This window comes from Panthera tigris, chromosome C1 (genome assembly GCF_018350195.1).
Source record: "Panthera tigris isolate Pti1 chromosome C1, P.tigris_Pti1_mat1.1, whole genome shotgun sequence".
Lineage (NCBI taxonomy): Eukaryota > Metazoa > Chordata > Mammalia > Carnivora > Felidae > Panthera > Panthera tigris.
Window position 1 is genome coordinate 104,864,795 of NC_056667.1, and position 22,066 is coordinate 104,886,860.

Below are 22,066 nucleotides of genomic sequence, written 5' to 3' on the forward strand. Positions count from 1 at the left end.
ACTTTCTAGCTTCTGCCCTTTTCCTAAGAATTCTTTTGAATTTGCCTATCCCTTACCTTTACCCCAATGCAGAATGTTCCTGTTTATCCATTTTTTTTTTTTACCTTCTTCTAAGCCTTGCTTAACATCATGTCCTTTGGAGAATCTCACCTGGTAACTCCACCTGACTTAAATCCATTAGCACTTATTTAATTGGTGGTATGTTTATTTGCCTGTTAGTATATTAAGCTCTTAATTAATATTCTTTACTCCTATTGGCCACCCAGATTCTCTCTCCAAGGACAGGAACCATAGACTGTACCTCTTGTTCATTTGTGTCTCTCAATGATTTAGGACTCTGCACACGGTTGATACTCAATGAGTATTATTTTCCCACAGCTTGGAACATCACCCCTCCACCTTGCAGCCCAGTATGGTCATTATTCCACAGCAGAAGTGCTCCTTCGAGCAGGCGTTAGCAGGGATGCCCGGACCAAAGTGGACAGGACCCCCTTGCACATGGCTGCAGCTGACGGACATGCCCACATCGTGGAACTGCTTGTTAGGGTAATAGTGGTGGATCTATATTGTAAAAAAGATATCCACCTCCCTGTCTTCTTACTTGAATGGGTGGTAGGAAACTAGGCTGGGAGAGATTAAGTTTAGGACAGTTCATAGCACAGACTTGCATCTCTTTCAAGAGTCGTCATGGCTATGAGGATCGGGTTTCCTAATCTTTTACAGGCTAAGCAGACTTTATTGATTTTTCTTCATTCCCTTCTGCAGGTGTTCTCTTTACTTATGCCTGTTTTTCTAGGCGCTCAGCTCTCTGTTAATAAATGCAACAAAAAATCTGCTCTTTTCTCCTTCCTTTCCCATCTGTTATAATTTCCCAGTTGTCCTTAGAAGACCTACTCATTGAAGACATTATGTCTGTCATCATTCAGGAGAATTTGAAGAATGCTTTTCCCTTTGATATTTCTTAAACGTGATCTAAATTTGAATATGTGTAATCTCCATGGAAATCCTCTCTATTTGGGTTTTGGGATCTTGCACCTGTGCTACTGTAACCAGTGTCTGTTTGAAACAATTACTATTGTGTGACAGAACGGTGCAGATGTGAATGCCAAGGACATGCTAAAGATGACCGCTTTACATTGGGCCACAGAGCACCACCATCGAGACGTTGTGGAGCTGCTTATCAAGTATGGAGCTGACGTGCATGCTTTCAGCAAGTTTGATAAATCTGCCTTTGACATAGCCCTGGAGAAAAAGAATGCCGAGATTCTGGTCATCCTTCAGGTCTGGTTCTTTTTATACCCCTAGAGTATATTGTAACTCAAGTTAAGGATTTTTTGTAGGAGCTGACTCAAAATTGAATTTTCTATATCTTATCAAGATAGTACATCTGATATGTCTCAATCTTGTGACTCACTGTCGTTAGTATTTTTTTTAACCTTTATTTATTTAAAAAATTTTTTTAATGTTTATTTATTTTTACGAGAGAGAGAGCACGAGCAGGGGAGGGGCAGAGAGAGAGGGAGACACAGAATCTGAAGCAGGCTCCAGGCTCTGAGCTGTCAGCACAGAGCCTGACGCAGCGTTCAAACTCACAAACTGCAAGATCATGACCTGAGCTGAAGTCAGACACTTAACTGACTGAGCCACCTAGGCGCTCCGGTATTTCTTTTTTTTTAATGTTTGTTTATTTTTGAGAGAGAGAGAGATAGAGCACGAGGTGAGGAGGGACAGAGAGAGAGAGAGAGAGACAGACAGAATCCAAAGCAGGCTCCAGGCTCCGAGCTGTCAGCACAGAACCCAACGTGGGACTTGAGCTCACAAATCATGAGATCAGGACCTGAGCCAAAGTTGGACTCTTAACCAACTGAGCCACCCAGGCACTCCAAAAGTTTATGATTTAGGGGTGCCTGGATGGCTCAATTGGTTAAGCATCAGACTCTTTTTTTTTTTTTTTTTTAAGTTTATTTATTTATTTTGAGAGAGAGAGAGAGAAAGCATGAGCAGGGGAGGGGCAGAGAGAGAGGGAGAGAGAGAGAATTCTAAGCAGACTCCATACCGTCAGTGCAGAGCCCAGTGTGGGACTCGAATTCACAAACCCTGAGATCATAACCTGAACTGAAGTCACTTAACCAACTGAACCACCCAGGTACTCTGTTATTGGTATCTTAAAAAAAAGTAGCATTCTATATAGCCCTGAATTATTCACGGTGATTGAAGAGTAGTGTTATGGCTAGTATAAAAACAAGATTTCTTTGGTTTTAGAGTGTTTTTTTCTCCATGAAAATTTCCCTTTCTAATTGAGCTTGACTTGGGACTAAAAGCCTCTTTATGTTTTCTGAATGTACATCAACTGATACGAGGCAGTACATAGCTCTAACGCATATTGAGTCATAAGGAAGCCATCTCAGAATTAAAAAGGAGCTGTGATTATTTCACCCCTTAATTTCTTAATCCAGCACTTGTATATCAAGGAGTAATAGGATGAAGGATACAAAGGTTGATAAGACATGCCTGCCCTTGGAGTATTTACAGTGTGATGAAGGTAAGGACAAGAAATCAAGCATTACAATATTACATTGATACATTGGTATTTATCGAGCATTGCAGGGCCTCAGAAGAGGGAGTATGAATGATGCTTAATGCAAAGATTAAAGTGTATATAGAGGGGCGCCTGGCAGATTCACTCGGAAGATCATGTCACTCTTGATCTTGGGGTCATGAGTTTGAGCTCCACACTGAGTGTGCAGAGATTACTGGGAAAAAAAAAAAAAAAAAAATATATATATATATATATGTATGTAGAACATGAACTGAGTTTTAAAGAAGTAGGCAGAGAAGTAAGAAAATTATATTCTAGGCTAGAAAAAGAGCAAGCCAATGACATAGAGGTATGAAAGGATATGGGATGTTCAAGAAAGCATATGTTTTGTGACTAGAGATTGAGCAAGGGAAATGGAGTTTGGGAGTGGAAGGAGCTAAGGCTTAAGGGTTAGGCAGAGTTTTGAGTGTAGGGCTGTTACATGCAAAGGGGTTTAGAGTATTTTGTGGGTAATGGGGATCCAATAGAAGCTTTTAAATAGAAAATTGAGATTTCTTTCTTTCTTTTTTTTTTTTTTAAGTAAGCTTTACGTCCAACGTGGGGCTTGAACACAGGACCGTGAGATTAATAGGATTCCCATGCTTTACCAACTGAGCCAGCCAGGCACCCCCATTTTTTAAAATTTTTAAATATTTTATTTATTTTTTAAGCTGAGGTGTTTTTTTTTTTTTAAGTTTATTTATTTTGAGAGAGAGAGAGAGTGAGCGGGGGAGAGGCAGACAGAGAGGGAGAGAGAGAGAATCCCACTGTTAGTGTGGAGCCTGATGTGGAGCTTGAACTCATGAAAGTATGAGATCATGACCTCAGCGGAAATCAAGAGTCAGTTGCTCAACTGACTGAGCCACCCAGGTGCTCCTGTGAAATTTTTTTTTTTTTTTTTTTTTTTTTTTTTTTTTTTAAAGATGATCATTTGGAGTGTGGTACACAGACCTGAGAGAAAAGATACTCAATGTGACTTTCATTAGGCCAGGGAAGGGCCAGTAGGGGCTTGAATTAAGGAAACAATAGTGGAGTATAGAAGAAGAAGCAGATTCAAGAAGGAATTTAACAGTAAGCAGAGAATGGATAATCTGTTTCACCTGAAGCTATTGGTCATAGGGATAATTATATGTAAAAAATAGCCATTTCTGTTGCATTTTCAGGGGTCTGTTTTTCCTGGCAGATGGTTCCCTATAGACTGGTTGTACTCTTCAACTTTAATTCCTTATTTAGAGCTCTTTCATAACTGGACTTTTGAAGTAGATACTATGCTTGTAGAAAACTGCTTCTGAAAGTTAGAAAATTAGATAAGCATCTTTACACCTAAATTGTACAAATACCCCTGGAAGCAAAAGTGCAGGTATGGCACTAGACTTTAAAATCTGGCACTCATTTATTTGCTTGTTATATATTCTCTTAGGAATTTCTTCACTGGCAGAGTGGAACAAGTAGTTGGACAAAACTCTGGAGAATATTGTTCTCTGTAGATTTGCTGTAGGGATCTCTTGCTAGCGCATTGACTTGTACATAATTAATTGATCGTAGAGTTTTAGAGCTGCAAATTACTTTTTAGGCCACTTCCCTCATTTTCCAAATAAAAAACAAGATCCAGACAGGTAAAGTGAATTGTCTAGAAGTTTTTACAAGTAATACACTTTTTTGCAAATAATAACACTTCTTTTTTTAAAATTAGAAATAAACTTGGGAAAGCAACCTAACATCTTTGTTGCCCTGGTCTGGAAAAACAAAACAAAACCAGTAGTCTTAATGAGAACTTTGAGCTCCCTGGGACATTGTGTGCCACAACTAGTTCTGCTCCACAGGGCACTGGGGTGCAGCGGCTGCTCAGTGACTGTATAACTAAAGCTAACGAGCTCTGACTTTGAACTATCCTGACTTGCTTTGTAGGAAGCGATGCAGAATCAGGTGAATGCTCATCCCGAGAGAGCCAACCCTGTGACTGTGGCCACCCCATTCATCTTCACATCTGGAGAAGTTGTCAACCTCGCCAGCCTTGTTTCTTCAACCAACACCAAAACAACCTCAGGTAATATCTTGATAACATGGCATTTATTTTAGACTTGAAATTAACACAGCCCCTGTTTTTCCTATGAGATGAATGGATAGCCTGTCCTTTGTTGAAATATGTAACAAATAGAAGATTTATAATAAATTTTAAAGCTAATGCACTTTTTCTTTCTTGGGGAAGGGAAGATCATACACAGGGATTATACATGACTGCTTACTGTATTAAAAGTAAAATAGTTTACAGATTAATCTGTGGAAGGGTTATATGTAACCACAAAATGAAAATATAAGGGTATTTCAGCATGGTACCATTAGGGAAAACAGTTAAGTACCATAGTCTAAAATGTGACAAATAAACCAGAATAAACATAAATAGGTGTTGGAGTGCTGCTATAAAAGAGGTACATGTGATTATTTGAATAAAGTGTAAGAGCTTCAGTTTGCAATCTTGGGAACATATGTAACAACAAAATAGAGAAAAGCATCTTTTGAGATCCTTATGTTTTTAACAAAAACATCCATCTAAAACAAATAGGGGTGCCTGGGTAGTTCAGTTGGTTAAGTGTCTGACTCTTGATTTTGGCTCAGGTCGTGATCTCACAGTTCATGAGTTCAAGCCCCACATCGGGTTCTGCACCTACAGTACAGAGCCTGCTTGGGATTCTCTGTCTCTCCTGCTCTCTCTGCCCCTCCCCCACTTGCTCTTTCCAAAACCAAATATAAATAAACATTTTTAAAAAGACAAATCAATTTGAGGGGTGTCTGGATGGCTCAGTCGGTTGTGTCCAACTTCGGCTCAGGTCATGATCTCACGGTTCGTGAGTTTGAGCCCTGCATCAGGCTCTGTGCTGACAGCTCAGAGCCGGGAGCCTGCTTTGAATTCTGTTTCTCCCTCTCTCTCTGCCCCTCCCCTGCTCTGTCTCTATCTCTCTCTCTTTCAAAAATAAACATTAAAAAAATAAAAATAAAAAGCAATTTGAGCTATTTTCAACATTTCCTTACATATATTTGTTTTACAGTGAGGGGACTTGTGTCTTCATTTAAATAAATTTTCCAACTGACTTGGTTTCTTTTTCTGTTTCTGACTTTCATTTAAAAATAAGACATTGCGGGGTGCCAGGGTGTCTCAGTCAGTAAAGCATCCAACTTTGGTTCAGGTCATGATCTCATGGTTTGTGGGTTTGAGCCCTACATCGGGCTCTGTGCTAACAGCTCAGAGCCTGGGGTCTGCTTCAGATTCTGTGTCTCCCTCTCTCTCTGCCCCTCCCCTACTTACTCTCTCTCTCTCTCTCTCTCTCTCTCTCTCAAAAATAAATAAACATTTTTAAAATTAAAAAAAAAAGGACATTGTATTCCTAGTTAAGTTTATATAATATCAAAGGAAGACCATGAATGAAGTATTATTATGGAAAGGCAGTGTGGCAAAAAGAAACAAGCATATACATGATATGCATAGAATTTTACATTTAGAACTGCATTCAAATACTGATTTATTGACTACATGCTTGACCTTGGGAAAACCTTTGTCTAAGCCTTCTTTACTTATCTACAAAATTGGGATATAATAATACATACTTTATGAGGTGGTTGTGAGACTTCGAGTGAGATTTGTATTTCCATTTTATAGCAGGACTTCAGTAATAGTATTAAATGAAAATGTAACTTCTCAATGAAAGTTAATTCAGTTATGCCCTCAGGGGGGCAGTAGAGACCTTCATTTTGTAGGCCATCGACTATCATTTAAAATCACTGTGCTTTTCTTTCAGCCGGATGATTCAAAAGGTTTAGCTTAAAAATAAGTATACATATAATCAGAATATTCACAGCTTTTTGGATTTGTTGTGGTTCAGGCCACAGTGATTAGAACAAATGCCTTTATAATCCAAAAGTCTTTAGAAGCTGGTAAAGTTAGGGGTGCCTGGGTGGCTCAGTCAGGTAAGGCTCAGATCATGATCTCACGTTTCATGGGTTCAAGCCCCGCACCGGGCTCCGTGCTGATGATGTGGAGCCTGCTTGAGATTCTCTCTTTCTCTCTCTCCCCCTCTCTCTGCCCCTCCTCTGCTCTCTCTCTGTCTCGAAATAAATAAATAAACTTTAAAAAAAATTTAAAAAAAGAAGCTAGTTAAGTTATATGTTCACAAATATGTGAAAGGAACTAGAGTTGGTAATCTAATTATTGAAATTCTTCAGACCCTGACCTGAAATGATAAGCAAAGTTGAAGACATTTAGAATAGAGCTTCTTAGCCTTGTTTCCCATGGGCCTCTATTGTGCTCGTCATGTTGCTTTTAGCAGACCTATCGTTTCTCTCTTCTGTATGTTGCTGACCACAAATTGAGATTGCTAAACCGTTACATAATAGACCTGATCTCTCCAGTGTCGTCTTACGCATGAAACGATTCTACCTAGCTCTTCCCCTTCAGGGGAGATAATCAGTGCAGATAAAAGAGATGAGAAAAGTTATAAGACAAATTCAGGTTGTATTACTCAACTGGGTTAAAGGATTTTCTTTTCCCGAATGGTGGGTGGCTTCTTATTTCCCATCGTCCAGTGATATTTTTTTCATCCAGTAATATTTTTAAGAATTAACTGAAAGGGAGGGGCTACCACACATACACAAGAAGAATTAACTGACATTATCCTAGAATTATCATTTTGATGGATATTTTTGATAAAATTCAGATTATAAAGCTTGCTTTCATTTTTCCATTTGTGACTAAAGATATCACTGATCATCAGTGCTACCATCAAACTGCAGCCATTCAAAAAGGCAGCTAGACTAAATTAAACATTAACCAGGGCAAAACAAAGTTATGGAGATGAATTTCCTATTTCTGTAGGATCATAAGATGCACTCCAAAGTCAAATATAAATATCTTGTATTAGTTCATAAGGAGTACAGGCTTTGGGATGTAATGAATTGCATTCTAATCTGGGCTCTGACATTTACTACCTGTGTGATGTGGGCAAGTTATGTAGTTTTTCTGGATCTAGTTTTCACCAACTCATTGAAATTGCCTAGCTTACCATAGCACACTCCCCTAAGTGGTGACATAGAGTTTGTCGAAGCCACATTCTGAATTGGTAACAAGAGTCTTCACTGATAATGTCATTTCATTTCAAAACAACAGCATCCATGCACATTTTACTTTATTTGATGTTGGGTCTTATATTGAGGAGAAGGAAGCAATATTGTTTAACAGTAAAGTACCTTGTTTTTCTAGAATTCACTGGGATAAGTCTGAGGAGATCATTGGTATCATCTCTTTTCAGTTTCAACTGTGCATGTCAGAATACTAAACCCAATTTCTCACAAATGTTCTTTCTTCATTTTGCTGTTGAGTGGAGTTAGGTGAGTTAGTAATCAAAGGGAGAACACCCTTAGCCTGGTATCATCATGTACTGAAAAGTATATAATACTTTCTCAAAAGTAGTTTTACCTAGCTCTTCTACTTTAGCTGAGTGACCTATCTGAGGTTTGGCCTACTTGAACTTTAATTATAACAGCTGTGTGTGTGTGTGTGTGTGTGTGTGTGTGTGTGTGTGTGTGTGTCTGTCTGTGTGTGTGTGTGTGTGTGTGTGTGTTTTAACTGTGGTAAAATAATAACAACTTTGTTTTTGGATTGCTAGTAACTTATTGCCATATACATTCTACCCTCCTCGAGGGAGATATATATATACACACACACACAGTAAAACCTTGGTTTGCAAGCATAATTTGTTCCCTAAACACGCTTATAATCCAAAGCACTTGTATATCAAAGTGAATTTCCCCATAAGAAATATTGGAGGGGCGCCTGGGTGGCTCAGTCGGTTAAGTGTCCGACTTCAGCTCAGGTCATGATTTTGCGGTTCATGGGTTCAAGCCCCATGTCAGGCTCTGTGCTGACAGCTCAGAGCCTGGAGCCTGCTTTGGATGCTGTGTCTCCCTCTCTCTCTGCCCCTCCCTTGCTCATGCTCTGTCTTTCTCTATCTCTCAAAAATAAACATTAAAAAAAAACGAAAAACAAAACTGGAAACTCAGATGATTCATTCTACAACCCCAAAATATGCATATAAAAATTATTATAATACTGTAATACAAATTAATAAAGAAAATATTTATATATTTTATCAATAAAATAATATAAACAGATAAAATAATATAAACAATAGTATTTATAAAATATTAATAAATAAAACAAAATATAAAGAAGAATAAACACATTAACCTGCACTTCCCTTTGAAAATCTTCATGGCTGGTGTGAGGGAGACAAGAGAGAGAAGAGGTTATTTTGTAGGACGAAATCACTATCACTATCACTAATGGAATCACTGCTTTCCATTGGCTCAGTGGAATCTTTTCCTGCATGAGGGCCATTGTATATGTTTGCACAGATGTTGACAACAATACAGTATTCATAAACTCTTCGTTACTGTATTTAATGTAACTGGCAATAAGGCAGCAGAGGAAAAGGTCCATATCTGCAGGCAGCCTGACCTAGAATGAAGCAAAGCATTCCTAAGCTTACTCTTGTACGAAAAAGCAAAGGACTGTCTATAAGTGCTTGGAAGTGACAAAAAATACACTAGTGCCAGTTGTGGGCACCTTCCAACATTCTGAAATATCATTGATTTCTGCCAAATACTGCCCCTGAGACCAAGCATCCAAGCATGGGAGACAATCACCCACAATGCTGCTGTGAGAAAGAGAGGAGAGAGGAGACCCATTGGCTCAGTTGTGATCATGTGATGTTTGGTGTCACATACTACTCGTATTGCAAGACATCACTTGTTTATCAAGTGAAAATTTATTAGATATGTTTGCTGGTCTTGTGGAACACTCACAGAACAACTTACAATTCTAGGTGTTACTGTATATATATCTAAAAATTGTTCCTTGTGTCATTGGTGAGGTTTTTTTTTTTTTTTTAATATTTATTTATTTTTGAGAGAGAGAGAGAGACAGAGAGAGACAGAGTGCAAGTGGGGGAGGAGGAGAGAGAGACAGAGACAGAATCCAAAGTAGGCTCCAGGCTCTGAGCTGTCAGCACAGAACTCAACGTGGGGCTCGAACTCACGAACCATGAGATCATGACCTGAGCCAAAGTCAGATGCTTAACCAACTGAGCAACCCGGGCACCCCCTCATCTGTGACTTCTTATGTCAGTGTTTGGTATGATAAGTTGAGTGATGGGAAAAGCATGAATTTAGTAGGAACATTAGAGAATATAGCTGGATCTTGCTCTGCATGAAGTCATGGGATAGACATAGATTCCTTTCTGGAGGTCAGGCACTCTGTGTTCCACTCAGACTGTTTGGTTCCCTGCATATTTTATCAAAGAATTAGAATAAAACAGGGTTATCATCACTATCTCCACCCTAATCAACCACTGCCACCGTCGTCATCCAAAAGCTTTGAGTAAGATCATTTGTAGCTGGGGCGCCCAGCTAGCTCAGTCGGTAGAGCATGCAACTCTTGATCTCAGGGTTATGAGTTTTTGCCCCAAATTGGATGCAGAGATTACTAAAAAAATAAATAAACTTAAAAGAAGATAGTTTGGGGGCATCTGGGTGCCTCAGTCAGTTAAGTGTCTGATGCTTGACCTTAGTTTAGGTTTTGATCTCAGGGTGATGAGTTCAAGCCCCGCACTGGACTCAGTGCTGGACATGGAGCCTACTTAAAAAGAAGATAATTTGTAGCTATTAAGAGTACTATACAAGAAACCCACCTTTTTTTTTTTTTTTTTTAATTTTAACGTTTATTTATTTTTGAGAGACAGAGAGAGACAGAGCACAAGGAGGAGAGGGAGACACAGAATCCAAAGCAGGCTCCAGGCTCTGAGCTGTCAGTATAGAGCCCGATGCAGGGCTCGAACCCACAAATCGTGAGATCATGACCTGAGCCGAAGTTGGTCGCCCAACCTACTGAGCCACCCAGGTGCCCCAGAAATCCACCTTTTTAAGGCAAATCTTCTGAAATTTAAATTTATAAACCAGTTAAATTACCTACATTAATCATATCAGGAAAGGATCCTTTGCTCTGTGGAAGGATTTATTACAAAGAGTGTTAAATAGGAATTTCTTTATTTTACAGTTAACTGGCATTTTGATAGACAAAAGGCTGGAAAGAATCTTTAAGCATAGGTAGTGAGAAAACATAAAAATCAAGAGTTCATTGAAGGGGCACCTGGGTGGCTCAGTCAGTTGAGTGTCCAACTTTGGTCACGATCTCATGATTTGTGAGTTTGACCCCCACATCGGGCTCGCTGCTGTCAGGACAGAGCCCACTTTAGATACTTGTCTCCCTCTCTTTCTTCCCCTCCTCTGTTTGAACTCTTTCAAAAATAAATAAAACATTAAAAAACATTATTTAAAAAGTATTGGGACTCCTAGCTGGCTCATTCAGTAGAGCATGTGACTGTTGGTCTCGGGGTTGCAAGTTCCATCCCCACATTGGGTGTAGAGATTACTTAAAATCTTAAAGAAAATTAAGAGTACATTTAAAAAGTGGGTAAGTGTATCTGGGTCACCTAGGTGGCTCAGTCCATTGAGCATCTGACTCTTGCTTTTGGCTCAGGTCATGATCTCATGGTTCGTGAGATTGAGCCCCACATCAGGCTCTGCGCTGACAGTGAGAGCCTGCTTGGGATTCTCTCCCTACCCCTCTCCCACTCTCTTTCTCAAAATAAATAAATATTTTTTAAATAAAACAATCAGAGCCCAGTTAGGAGACTAAACTACATGGCAAGTTGTATAATTTTTTCATAATATATAACATAATTTGAATATATCTAAATGTATGTATAACTTACAAAAATTATTAATAATAGTGGTTGACTACTAAGATATGAGGAGAACTCTAAAGAATACCAGAATAGCCAATTTAGGGAGCAGACACTCCTTCTGTATGACAAAACGTAGTTTCATGCTAATTGTCAAGAAATATTGATAAGGGTCCAGCTTAAGTATGACAAGGCAAGGCAAAACAGGGTGGATTTGGAGCTGAGAAGCAATAAATTCACAACTGACACAAAAGTATCTTTGAAGTTATAATGAAAGACAGTGAAATGCAATTTATTTTATAAAAGTTAGATTTATGCAAAACTGTGAAGTCATACTTTTTTTTAATGTTTATTTTTTAACATAAACATGAGCCAGGGAGGGGCAGAGAGAGAGAGAATCCCAAGAAGGCCCCGTGCTGTCAGCACAGAGCCCGATGTGTGTCTTGATCATGACCTGAGCCATAGTCAAGAGTTGGATGCTCAACAGACTGAGCCACCCAGGCACCTCAGTAATAGTTTTGGTAAATAAAGTTAGGCATGGCTGTTGCCCGGTCTAATGCACTTTCTTCCTGGAGCGTAGTTGTAAGAATAGCACACAGAAATAAGAATACAAGGTTATAAACATAGTTGTTTTTTTAAGTGCATCATGAGATAAGTAAGTAATTGTTTTTAGCACAAACTGGTCGTACTACTGTTTGACATTCAGTAAGTGAAGTGTCAGGTTTTTAACTGTTCCTGCAGTAGAGGTCAGTGCTATGCTTTCTCACCTGTCTAGCTGATGGATAGATGCAGTGTGGTTAAGTAAAGCCCAGGCAGAGCCTCTTCCCACAGCAGCAATAGTTTAGGGTAAGTCATACTCTGTGTCCTTACCACCTGCTGCCAAGCAGAGCTCTGTACAGCCAGCCGAGTGAGTGGGCGGCACTCTTGGGCTGCCGGCTACTAACGCTCAGCACTGGCAGTGCCAAGAGAATGAGCAAATGTGGGGAATGTAGTGGCCCTGTACCAAGCATATTACCTTAATCCCCTTTAAAGGAAAAACTTTTCTAAACCTTCCAAACTGTTAATACCACAATCATTGGTTTATATCAGTTTGTATGGGAGAGCAAAAGGAAGGAAAAGCTGAGGTTTTGATTTAATAAAAGCCATTTTTTAAAATGTTTATTTATTTTGAGAGAGAGAGAGAGAGAGAGAGAAAGCAGGAAAGGGACAGAGAGAGGGAGAGAGAGAATCCCAAGCAGGCACCACACTGTCAGCACAGAGCCCAACCCGGGGCTCGAACCCACAAACCTTGAGTTTATGACCTGAGCTGAAACCAAGAGTCAGATGCTTAACCAACTGAGCCACCCGGGTACCCCAGATAATAAAAGCCATTTTTAGTTCATCTCCATTTATTTTCTACACCAGACCTCATTTGCCTTTTTTACCAAAATAGGTGACCCCCATGCCTCCTCAACAGCACACTTGGCAAATTCCACCACCTCGGTGCTGGCCACCCTTGCAGCTCTTGCTGAGGCCTCAGCCCCCCTCTCCAACTCCCACAGAGCCACAGGTAGGTAAGGGATATCTGCTGGGCAAATCACCATTTCTTCTTTGTTTCTAAATTTATTCATTGATTTTGGGAGAGAGAGGGAGGGGCATCAAGGGAGGGGGAAAGATAATCCCAAGCAAGCCCTGTGCTGTCAGCACAGAGCCTAACAAGAGGCTCGATCTCATGAACTGTGAGATCATGACTTAAGCTGAAACCAAGAATCGGACACTTAACTGACCAAGCCACCCAGACACCCTGAATCACCATTTCTTCTTTCTGTTTTCACATTTCCAGCAGATTTAATTTGCATGAAGTAAATTAGATAAATCTAGGAAAGAGGCATGTAGAGTCATTGAGCATCAGAAAGAAAAATGACTAAGTAGTATAATCAGATGGCTGAATAATCTTATAGAATGTCTAAGTTAATTTCTTTGTATTTTTGCAGTTTCAAGTTTGTTTGCCCTGACTCCAGTTGCTTCAGATTGAAGTGTTTAGTCTTCTATTAGAAGATTATTTGGGAAATACTTTATGTTATGTTTTGACTGATGCTATCATAGGATGATTCAAAATAGCAGCTTCGATATGTTGTGTTTATAAAAGTGTCAAAATACATAGGACTGCTACCTCTCTCGTCATATCCTGGGTACTTCAGGGTGGCTTCCTTTTATTTTCACTGGAGATCATATTTTGGCACTTCTTTTTTTTTTTTAATTGTTTTTAATGTTTACTTATTTTTGGGAGAGAGAGAGAGAGAGACAGAGCATGAGTGGGGAGGGGCAGGGAGAGAGGGAGACACAGAATCTGAAGCTCTGTGTCAGCACAAAGCCCAGTGCAGGGCTCAAACTCAAACTGTGGGATCATGACCTGAGCCGAAGTCATATGCTTAACTGACTGAGCCACCGAGACACCCCCATATTTTGGCATTTCTAATAGAGTTGGGGTGACATACGCTGTATAGTGCCCTTCTGATATTTAAAATAAAGAGGTTTCAAGTCACTTAGTGGGAGCCAGTAGTCTATGGGGAAAAGGCTTAGAGCTCCATATAGGTAGGGGCAAATAGTCATAGGTAGGGCTAAATAGTCATGTAGGAATCTTTCTGGAGCCCTCTGGCAGAGTCTGCTCCATTATAAATGAAGGCAGATTGTTCTGATTTCTTTCTGCCATTGACATTTGGGTGTGAGAACATTCCTCCAATCCTATTTTTCCGACTGGCAGCAATCATAAAGATCTCCATTCACACATGTATGAGTGAGTGCCATGGCAAAGGGAAAAACAATATATTTAACTTGTGTTTGTTATTTTTATTTGCTTTTTAAAAAATTTTTTTTTGATGTTTATTTTTGAGAGACAGAGCATGAGCGGGGGGAGGGGCAGAGGGAGAGAGGGAGACACAGAATTGGATGCAGGCTCCAGGCTCTGAGCTGTTGGCACAGAGCCCAACCCAGGGCTTGAACCCACAAACCTTGAGATCATGACCTGAGCCGAAGTGGGACACTTAACCAACTGAGCCACCCAGGCGCCCTTGATTCGCTTTTTGACTGAATAAATTACTTAACTTCTCCAGGTCTCAGTCTCCTCACTTCTGGCTGAGGTTGGATGGTTGGATCAGATTATCTGTTGAGGTTCTTTCAGCTATAACATTTAACTGTGTTTTGTTTTTAAGAGATGTGAATGCTCTATTTCCATTTAACCACCTGAATGTGTTTCGTGTGGATAGTCCATACCCCATTTAGTGCAAAATTTACCTTAGACTCTTTAGATAAAGAAATTCCATAGTGGTAAGAACTCTTTTCCCTAATAGTTACTGGGGATATTGACTAACCAAACTGAAAACCTTTTTTTTTTTTTTTAAGTTTTATTTATTTAAGTAATCTCTACACCCAATGTGGGGCTCAAACTCACGACCCCAAGATCAAGAGTCATGCTTTTCTGACTGAGCCAGCCAGGCGCAACGCCCCCCCCCCCCTGCTTTTTAATTACCAAACTGAATTTTAATTTTGTTTAAGTGTTTATTTATTTATTTTTGAGAGAGAGCGCATGGGGCAGAGAGAGAGGGAGACAGACAATCCAAAGCAGGCTCCGAACCGTCAGCATAGAGCCATCAGTACAGAGCCCTACACGGGGCTTGAACTCTTAAACCATGAGATCAGAACCTGAGCCAAAGTCAGATTTCAACTGACTGAGCCACCTAGGTGCCCCTAAATTTTACCATCTTAGCCATTTTTTTAAACAGTTATTTATTTTGGGGCACCTGGGTGGCTCAGTTGGTTAAGCAACCAACTTCAGCTTAGGTCATGATATCACAGTTCATGGGTTCAAGCACCACGTCGGGCTCTGTACTGATTGCTCAGAGCCTGGAGCCTGCTTCAGATTCTGTGTCTCCTTCTCTCTCTGCTCTTCCCCCACTCACGCTTTGTCTCTCTCTCTCTCTCAGAAATAAATACACATTAAAATTTTTTTAACATTTTTTAATTTTTATTATTATTATTTTTTTTACATTTATTTACTTTTGAGAGACAGTGTGAGCAGGGGAGGGGCGGAGAGAAAAGGAGACACAGAATCTGAAGCAGGCTCCAGGCTCTGAGCAAGCTGTCAGCACAGAGCCCGATGTGGGGCTTGGACCCACAAACTGTGAGATCATGACCTGAGCCAAAATCTGACGCTCAACCGACTGAGCCACCCAGGCATCCTTTTGTTTAATTTTAAGAGAGAGCATGTGAGTGTGAGTGGGGGAGTGGTAGAGAGAGGATCCGAAGCAGGCTCTGCACTGTCTGCACAAAGCCTGATATGGGGCTTGAACCCACGAACCAAACCGTGAGATCATGATGTGAGCCGAAGTTGGGTGCTTAACTGACTGAGCCACCCAGGTGCCCCATGAATATCTTGATTTAACATAATATATATAAAGCTCTTAGAAAGGTACCTGGGGCTACGCTGTAAGTAGTTGGTGTTAGTTGCTATTAATATTATTGTTTATCTGTCAGATGGGAGAAGCCACCTACCATTTGTTTTTTTTTGTTTTTTTTTTTTTTAATTTTTTTTTTTTTTTTTTTAACATTTATTTATTTTTGAGACAGAGAGAGACAGAGCATGAACAGGGGAGGGGCAGAGAGAGAGGGAGACACAGAATCTGAAACAGGCTCCAGGCTCTGAGCTGTCAGCACAGAGCCTGACGCGGGGCTCGAACCCACGGACCGTGAGATCATGACCTGAGCCGAAGTCGGCCGCTTAACCGACTGAGCCACCCAGGCGCCCCGCCACCTACCATTTGTGTCTATCAGACCTCTTCAGTGCTTTGACTACTTATTATTGTTAATTCACTATTAAATACCTCCATTTTCTTACAGAAATAGATATACTCTAATTTATAATTATTTTTCTAAGTTCCATAGATTTATTTAGACTTTCAAGATGCTTTCTGAGAAAAGAATTCCATGATCAGATACGCTGGGGAAACTCAGCATATCTTACCCCTATTGGAGAATCACAGTGCTCATTAGCCTGTTGGGGTTTCTAATACTTCTTACAAAACAAACAAAAAATTTAAGCATATTTAAACTGGCATTTTGAAAATACATTTCTGCATAGGGCCCATCCTTAGTGAAAGCTATTAACATCTCAATGAAGACATTTTAGAAAATACTGTTCTAAAGCATTCACTATTTTCTTTTCTCCTCTGACTTAGCATTGTTCACAAAAGCTTGCTTTAGAAACTGTTGAATCTAACTTCTTTTTTTAAGTTTTCCTATCCCTGATATTTATTATCAATTTCAAGGAGGCTGAAATTGTTAAACTCCTGTTTTTTAAAAAGCTGAAATTTCAAATTCACTTTTGTCATCTCTAGCTAATTCAGAGGAAATCATAGAGGGAGATTCCGTTGACTCATCAATCCAGCAAGTGGTGGGGAGTGGAGGCCAAAGGGTCATCACCATAGTGACTGATGGAGTCCCTCTGGGTAATATTCAAACTGCAGTCCCTGCCGGAAGCATTGGCCAGCCATTTATTGTAACTGTGCAAGATGGACAGCAAGGTGAGTTATCCCATTTAGGCAAGTGTGTATTAAAAGATATTTTACACACTCCACATTCTTCTGAAAATGAGGCATTAAAGCAAGTAGTGGGACTAGCAGAATGCCAGATGGGGCAAAGATGCTCCAAGATAGAAAAAGAAACAGAAATCAGGCTGGGAAAGCCTGGTTTCCCTAATATATATAAAACTTGTGAGTAAAAGCCAATAATCTGATAGAAAAGAGGAAATAATATGAACCAGTAGTTCATAGAAAATACTAATAGGTCTTAAAATATGGAAATGTGTTCAACCTATTTCATATATAGCAAGAGAAATGCAATTTAACATTGTACTGAGATACCATTATTATACTGTATTGTCAAAAGTGTGGGGAACTAGGCACTTTTTAATTTTTTTTTTTAATGTTTATTTTGAGAGTGGGGGCGTGAGCAGGGGAGGGGCATAGAGCAAGGGAGATAGAGGATCGAAGTGGGCTCTGCAATGACAGCACAGAGCCCAATGTGGGGCTCAAACTCACAAACCGTGAGATCATGACCTGAGCCAAAGTCAAGATGCCTAACCGACTGAGCCACCCAGGCGCCCCAAAATAAACACTCTTATAAATCACTGGCTGACTCAGTTGGTGGAGCATGGGACTCTTGATCTCGGAGTTGTAACTTTGAGCCCCATGTTGGGTATAGAGAATACTTGATCTTAAAAAAAAAAAAAAATCACTGGTTAGAGTGTAAATTAATGTATTCTCTAAAGAACAGTTTGCAATATCTGTCAGTATTAGATACACATACCTTTTGGCTAAAAAGTTGTTTTCTAAGAATTTATATTCACACACACAAGTGAAATATATACTAAGTTATTAATTACAGCATTATTTATAATCATCAAAGATTAAAAAGAACCTAATTTGATGGTAGCTATATTTGTGGTGAGCATAACGTAATGCATAGAAAAGTTGAATCACTGTGTTGTACACCTGAAACTGATGTAACATTATGTGTCATCTATACTCAAATAAAACATTTTTTCTTTTTTTTTTTTTCTTTTTAAATTAGGCTTCGCACCTAGCACAGAGCCCAACACGGGGCTTGAGCTCACAATCCTTAGATCAAGACCTGAGCTGAGATCAAGAGTCAGATGCTTGGGGCAAATGGGTAGCTCAGTCACTTTCACTCCTGGTTTTGGCTTGGGTCATGATCTCACAGTTCATCGGATCGAGCCCAAGTCAGGCTCTGCGCACAGTGTGGAGCCTACTTGGGATTCTCTCTCCCCCTCTCTCTGCCCTTCCCCCATGTGCTCTCTCTGTCAAAATAAATAATTATTTACATAAAAAAAAAAGAGTTGGATGCTTAACCAACTGACCCACCCAAGTGCCCCTAAATAAAAATAAATTTATTTATTTATTTATTTATTTATTTATTTTTTTAATGTTCATTTATTTATTTTGAGAGAGAGCACAAGTGGGGAAGGGGCAGAGAGAGGGAGAGAGAGAATCCCAAGCAGGTTCCACTTTGTCAGCACAGAGCCCAACTTGGGGCTTGATCACAACCCACGATATGATGACCTGAGCCAAAATCAAGAGTTGGAGGCTTAACCAACTGAGCTATCCAGATGCCCCTAAATAAAAAAATTTTTTAATGAAAATGAAAAATTAAAACAACCTAAGTATACATCAATAGGGAACTGGATAAAGAAATTGTTATACCCACACTTTGAAATAGTATGCAGCTATTTAAAAACAATGAGGAAATGCCTTATATACTAGCATGATCTTATCTCTAAACTATATTGTGAAGTTACAAGAGCAAGATGCAGGACAGTATAGAATATGCTGCATTTGTATTTTTTAAAAAGAGAGCGATATATGTATTTTTGCTAATATATTCGTAGACTTAGACCATCTCTGGAAGAACATTCAAGAATAACATTGAAAACGTTGGTTGCCTGCTGAGACAGTACATGGGGATGGATGGGAGGCTTTTCACTATATATACTCTTATAGTTTTAGTTTTTGAACCATGTGAATGTATTACTTATTCAAGAAATACATCTGTAAATTATTTTTTGAAAAGAAAGAAACTAATCACACAACTTCATTCTTTAAAAATATTGGAGTTTAGGGGCTCAGTCAGTTGAGCGTCAGACTCTTGATCGCAGGGTCGTGAGTTCAAGCCCCACAATGGGCTCTGTGCTGGGAGTGAAGCCTACTTTAAAAAAAAGAAAAATGGGGGTTCCTGGGTGGCTCAGTTGCTTAAGCATCCTACTTCAGCTCAGGTCATGATTTCACGGTTTGTGAGTTCGAGCCCCATATCAGGCTCTGTGCTAATAGCTCAGAGCCTGGAGCCGGCTTCAGATTCTATGTCTCCCTCTCTCTCTGCCCTTCCCCCGCTCACACTCTATCTCTCTCTCAAAAATAAATAAACATTTAAAAAAAATTTTTTTTAAATTGGAGTTTGAAAAGAGGAGGGTTGGTTTATTGAATTTGAGTCACCAAAATTTTCACTTGGCCTAATAATGATGGGGATTTTATAATTTTCAAACTTTAAATTGGTGGATCTTTGCAATATAGGAAGAAAGAGTAGGAATTAAACCTTTATAATCCAAGTTTTGGTATCATAAATTCTTAATGGTTTTATTTGGAAATATTGATGTTTTTGTGAACATAATTATCATTTAATGCTTTGGGGGCTTCATTGGGTAGGTAAGAGACTCTGCTTATAATGGAGTTAAATAAATGAGAATGGAGTTGTTTCAAAGAGAAAAAAATTGAGGTTTTGCCTGGATGAACTACACTGCTTTTTACAAATGTATTAACCAGGCACACAGAAGGACAGAAGGACAGCTGAGATTTTGTGAATTATCTGCAGAAAGTTTTAAAACCCAGACTAAAGTTCCTTTTCCACTTAGCTGATATCTAAGCTGTTTTCTATTGCCATCAATTGATGAGTACCCACAGAATACAAGCTAATTTTTATTTTATTTTATTTTACTTCTTTGAGAGAGATGGGGGAGCACAAGTGAGAGAGTGTGGGCAGAGAGAGAGAGAATCTCACGAGAGGCAGAGAGGGAGAGAGGATGAGAGAGAAAGAGAGAGAGAGAGAGAAGCAGGGCTCACCCAAAACAGGGCTCGTGTTTTACCCGAAGTGTGGCTCCAGCTCACCCAGTGTGGGACTTGAACTCCTAAACTGTGAAATCATAAGCTGAGCTGAAGTCAGATGCTTCACAACTGAGCCATGCAAGCACCTCACAAGCTAATTTTTAAATCAACCAAACCAAATAACTAGGTAAATCTTCTGTTTTAAACAAAAATCATAAGGTACCCTAAAACCTAAATAGAATTTTAAGCTTTTTTATTTTGTGATCATTGTAGATTTATGTACAAGTGTAAGAAATAAACAGAGAAATTGAGGGTACCTATCACCCAGTTTCCCCCATTGGTAACATTTTGCAGTAGTGCTTTAACATAGAAAATTGACATTGATACAGTTTACCAACCTTATTGAGATTTTTCCAATTTTATATGCATTAATTTGTGTATATACTTAGCTCTATGCACGATAATACATGTGTAGATTTGTTCTAGGACCACCACAGTCAGGTGGTGACTGTTCTCTGTTCACAGTTCAATCACAAGGATCCCTTGTGCTACTTTTATGTCCACAGCCCTCTCCCTTCCCACCCCATTCCTAACCCCTGGCAACCACTAACTCATTTGTTTTCTACCTCTATACTTTTGTCATTCCAAGAACATTATAGGGGCGCCTGGGTGGCTCAGTCAGTTAAGCGTCCAACTCTTGGTCTCGCAGTTCATGAGTCCAAGCCCCACATTACACTGAGAGTGCGGAGTCTGCTTGGCATTCTCTCTCTCTCCCTCTCTCTGCCCCTCTCCCACTTGCTCTGTCTCTCTCTAAACTAATTAATTAATTTAAAAAAGTATATTATATAAATGGAATCATGTAATATATAACTTTTTGAGATTGGGTTTTTTTCTCTCAGCATAATTCCCTTAAGAGCTATCCAAGTTGCTGTTTGTATCAGTAGTTCATTCCTTTTTATTGCTAAGTAGTATCCATGGTATGGAGTTTAACCACTCATTGAAGGACATTTAAGTGTGTTGCTAGTTTTGGACTATCTATGAATAAAGCTGTTATGACCAATACTGTACAGGATTTATGGGAACATAAATTTTCAGTTCTCTGGGATAAATGCCCAAAAGTGCAGTTGCTGGGTTGCATGGTAAGTGCATGTTTAGTTTTGTAAGAAACTGCCAAACTGTTTCTTAGAGTGACTGTACAGTGTTACATTCCCACCAGCAATTTATGAATAATCCAGTTTTTCTACATCCTCGTCAGTATCTGGTATTATTAAAATTCTAGCCATACTGATAGATGTGTAATACAGGATGTGTGTTTTAACCCTTCACTCACTTATCTATAAATATCTAAGCAAATTAGATACAGTGAATGGCCAGCTGCTTTCATGTGAAGTTTCTCAAAAATCTTATGTAAAGACATTAGGCCTTCTTTAGACAAATCACTCCTAAAGAATTGTAAGGCGGGGTACCTGGGGGCTCAGTCGGTTAAGTATCTGACCTTGGCTCAGGTCATGATCTCACCATTTGTGAGTTCGAGCCCTGCATCGAGCTCTGTACTGAGAGCTCAGAGCCGGAATCCTGCTTCAGATTCTGTGTCTCCCTCTCTCTCTGCCCCTCCCACCCACTCTCTCAAAAATAAACAAACATTTAAAAAAACAAAATAAAAACAAAGAATTGTAAGCTTATCAGCCATAGCTTCTAACCTAGAGTGAGACATCTTTATATAAGAGCCTCAGACCTAGTTGTTGACTGCATGGCTTCCAGATTTGCCTCTCTAATCCTTTCTGTTTCTCTCTGTAAGGCTGTGCTTTACCTGTTGATTCTAAAATCCGAAGAGATATGAACAATAAGATTTCAGATAACATCTTGCAGTTTATTTTCTAATTTAAAGCAAGCAGTAGGAGTCAGTGAGGCGCCTGTCAGTGTGGAGCCCGCTTGGGATTCTTTCTCCCTCTCTCTCTGCCCTTCCCCTGCTTGTGTGCTCGCTCTCTCTCTCTCTCTCTCTCTCTCAAAAGAAATTTAAAAAATTAAAAAAAACAAACTTGAAAGTA

The 22,066-nt window shown here is 39.5% G+C and overlaps 1 protein-coding gene across 6 annotated transcripts in view; it reads left to right on the forward strand.

The window, feature by feature from the left end:
* GABPB2 (GA binding protein transcription factor subunit beta 2) overlaps nucleotides 1-22,066 on the forward strand; it is a 35,344-nt gene that overhangs the window by 7,582 nt on the left and 5,696 nt on the right. For 3 of the 6 annotated variants that reach the window (XM_042994070.1, XM_042994072.1, XM_042994071.1), the window contains exons 3-7: nucleotides 379-546; nucleotides 1,087-1,281; nucleotides 4,487-4,625; nucleotides 12,803-12,919; nucleotides 16,743-16,928. In XM_042994070.1, coding sequence (XP_042850004.1) covers nucleotides 379-546; nucleotides 1,087-1,281; nucleotides 4,487-4,625; nucleotides 12,803-12,919; nucleotides 16,743-16,928 — 805 coding nt within the window. The remainder of the gene's footprint in view (nucleotides 1-378; nucleotides 547-1,086; nucleotides 1,282-4,486; nucleotides 4,626-12,802; nucleotides 12,920-16,742; nucleotides 16,929-22,066) is intronic. The other 3 variants (XM_042994075.1, XM_042994073.1, XM_042994076.1) reach the window with 3 other exon arrangements.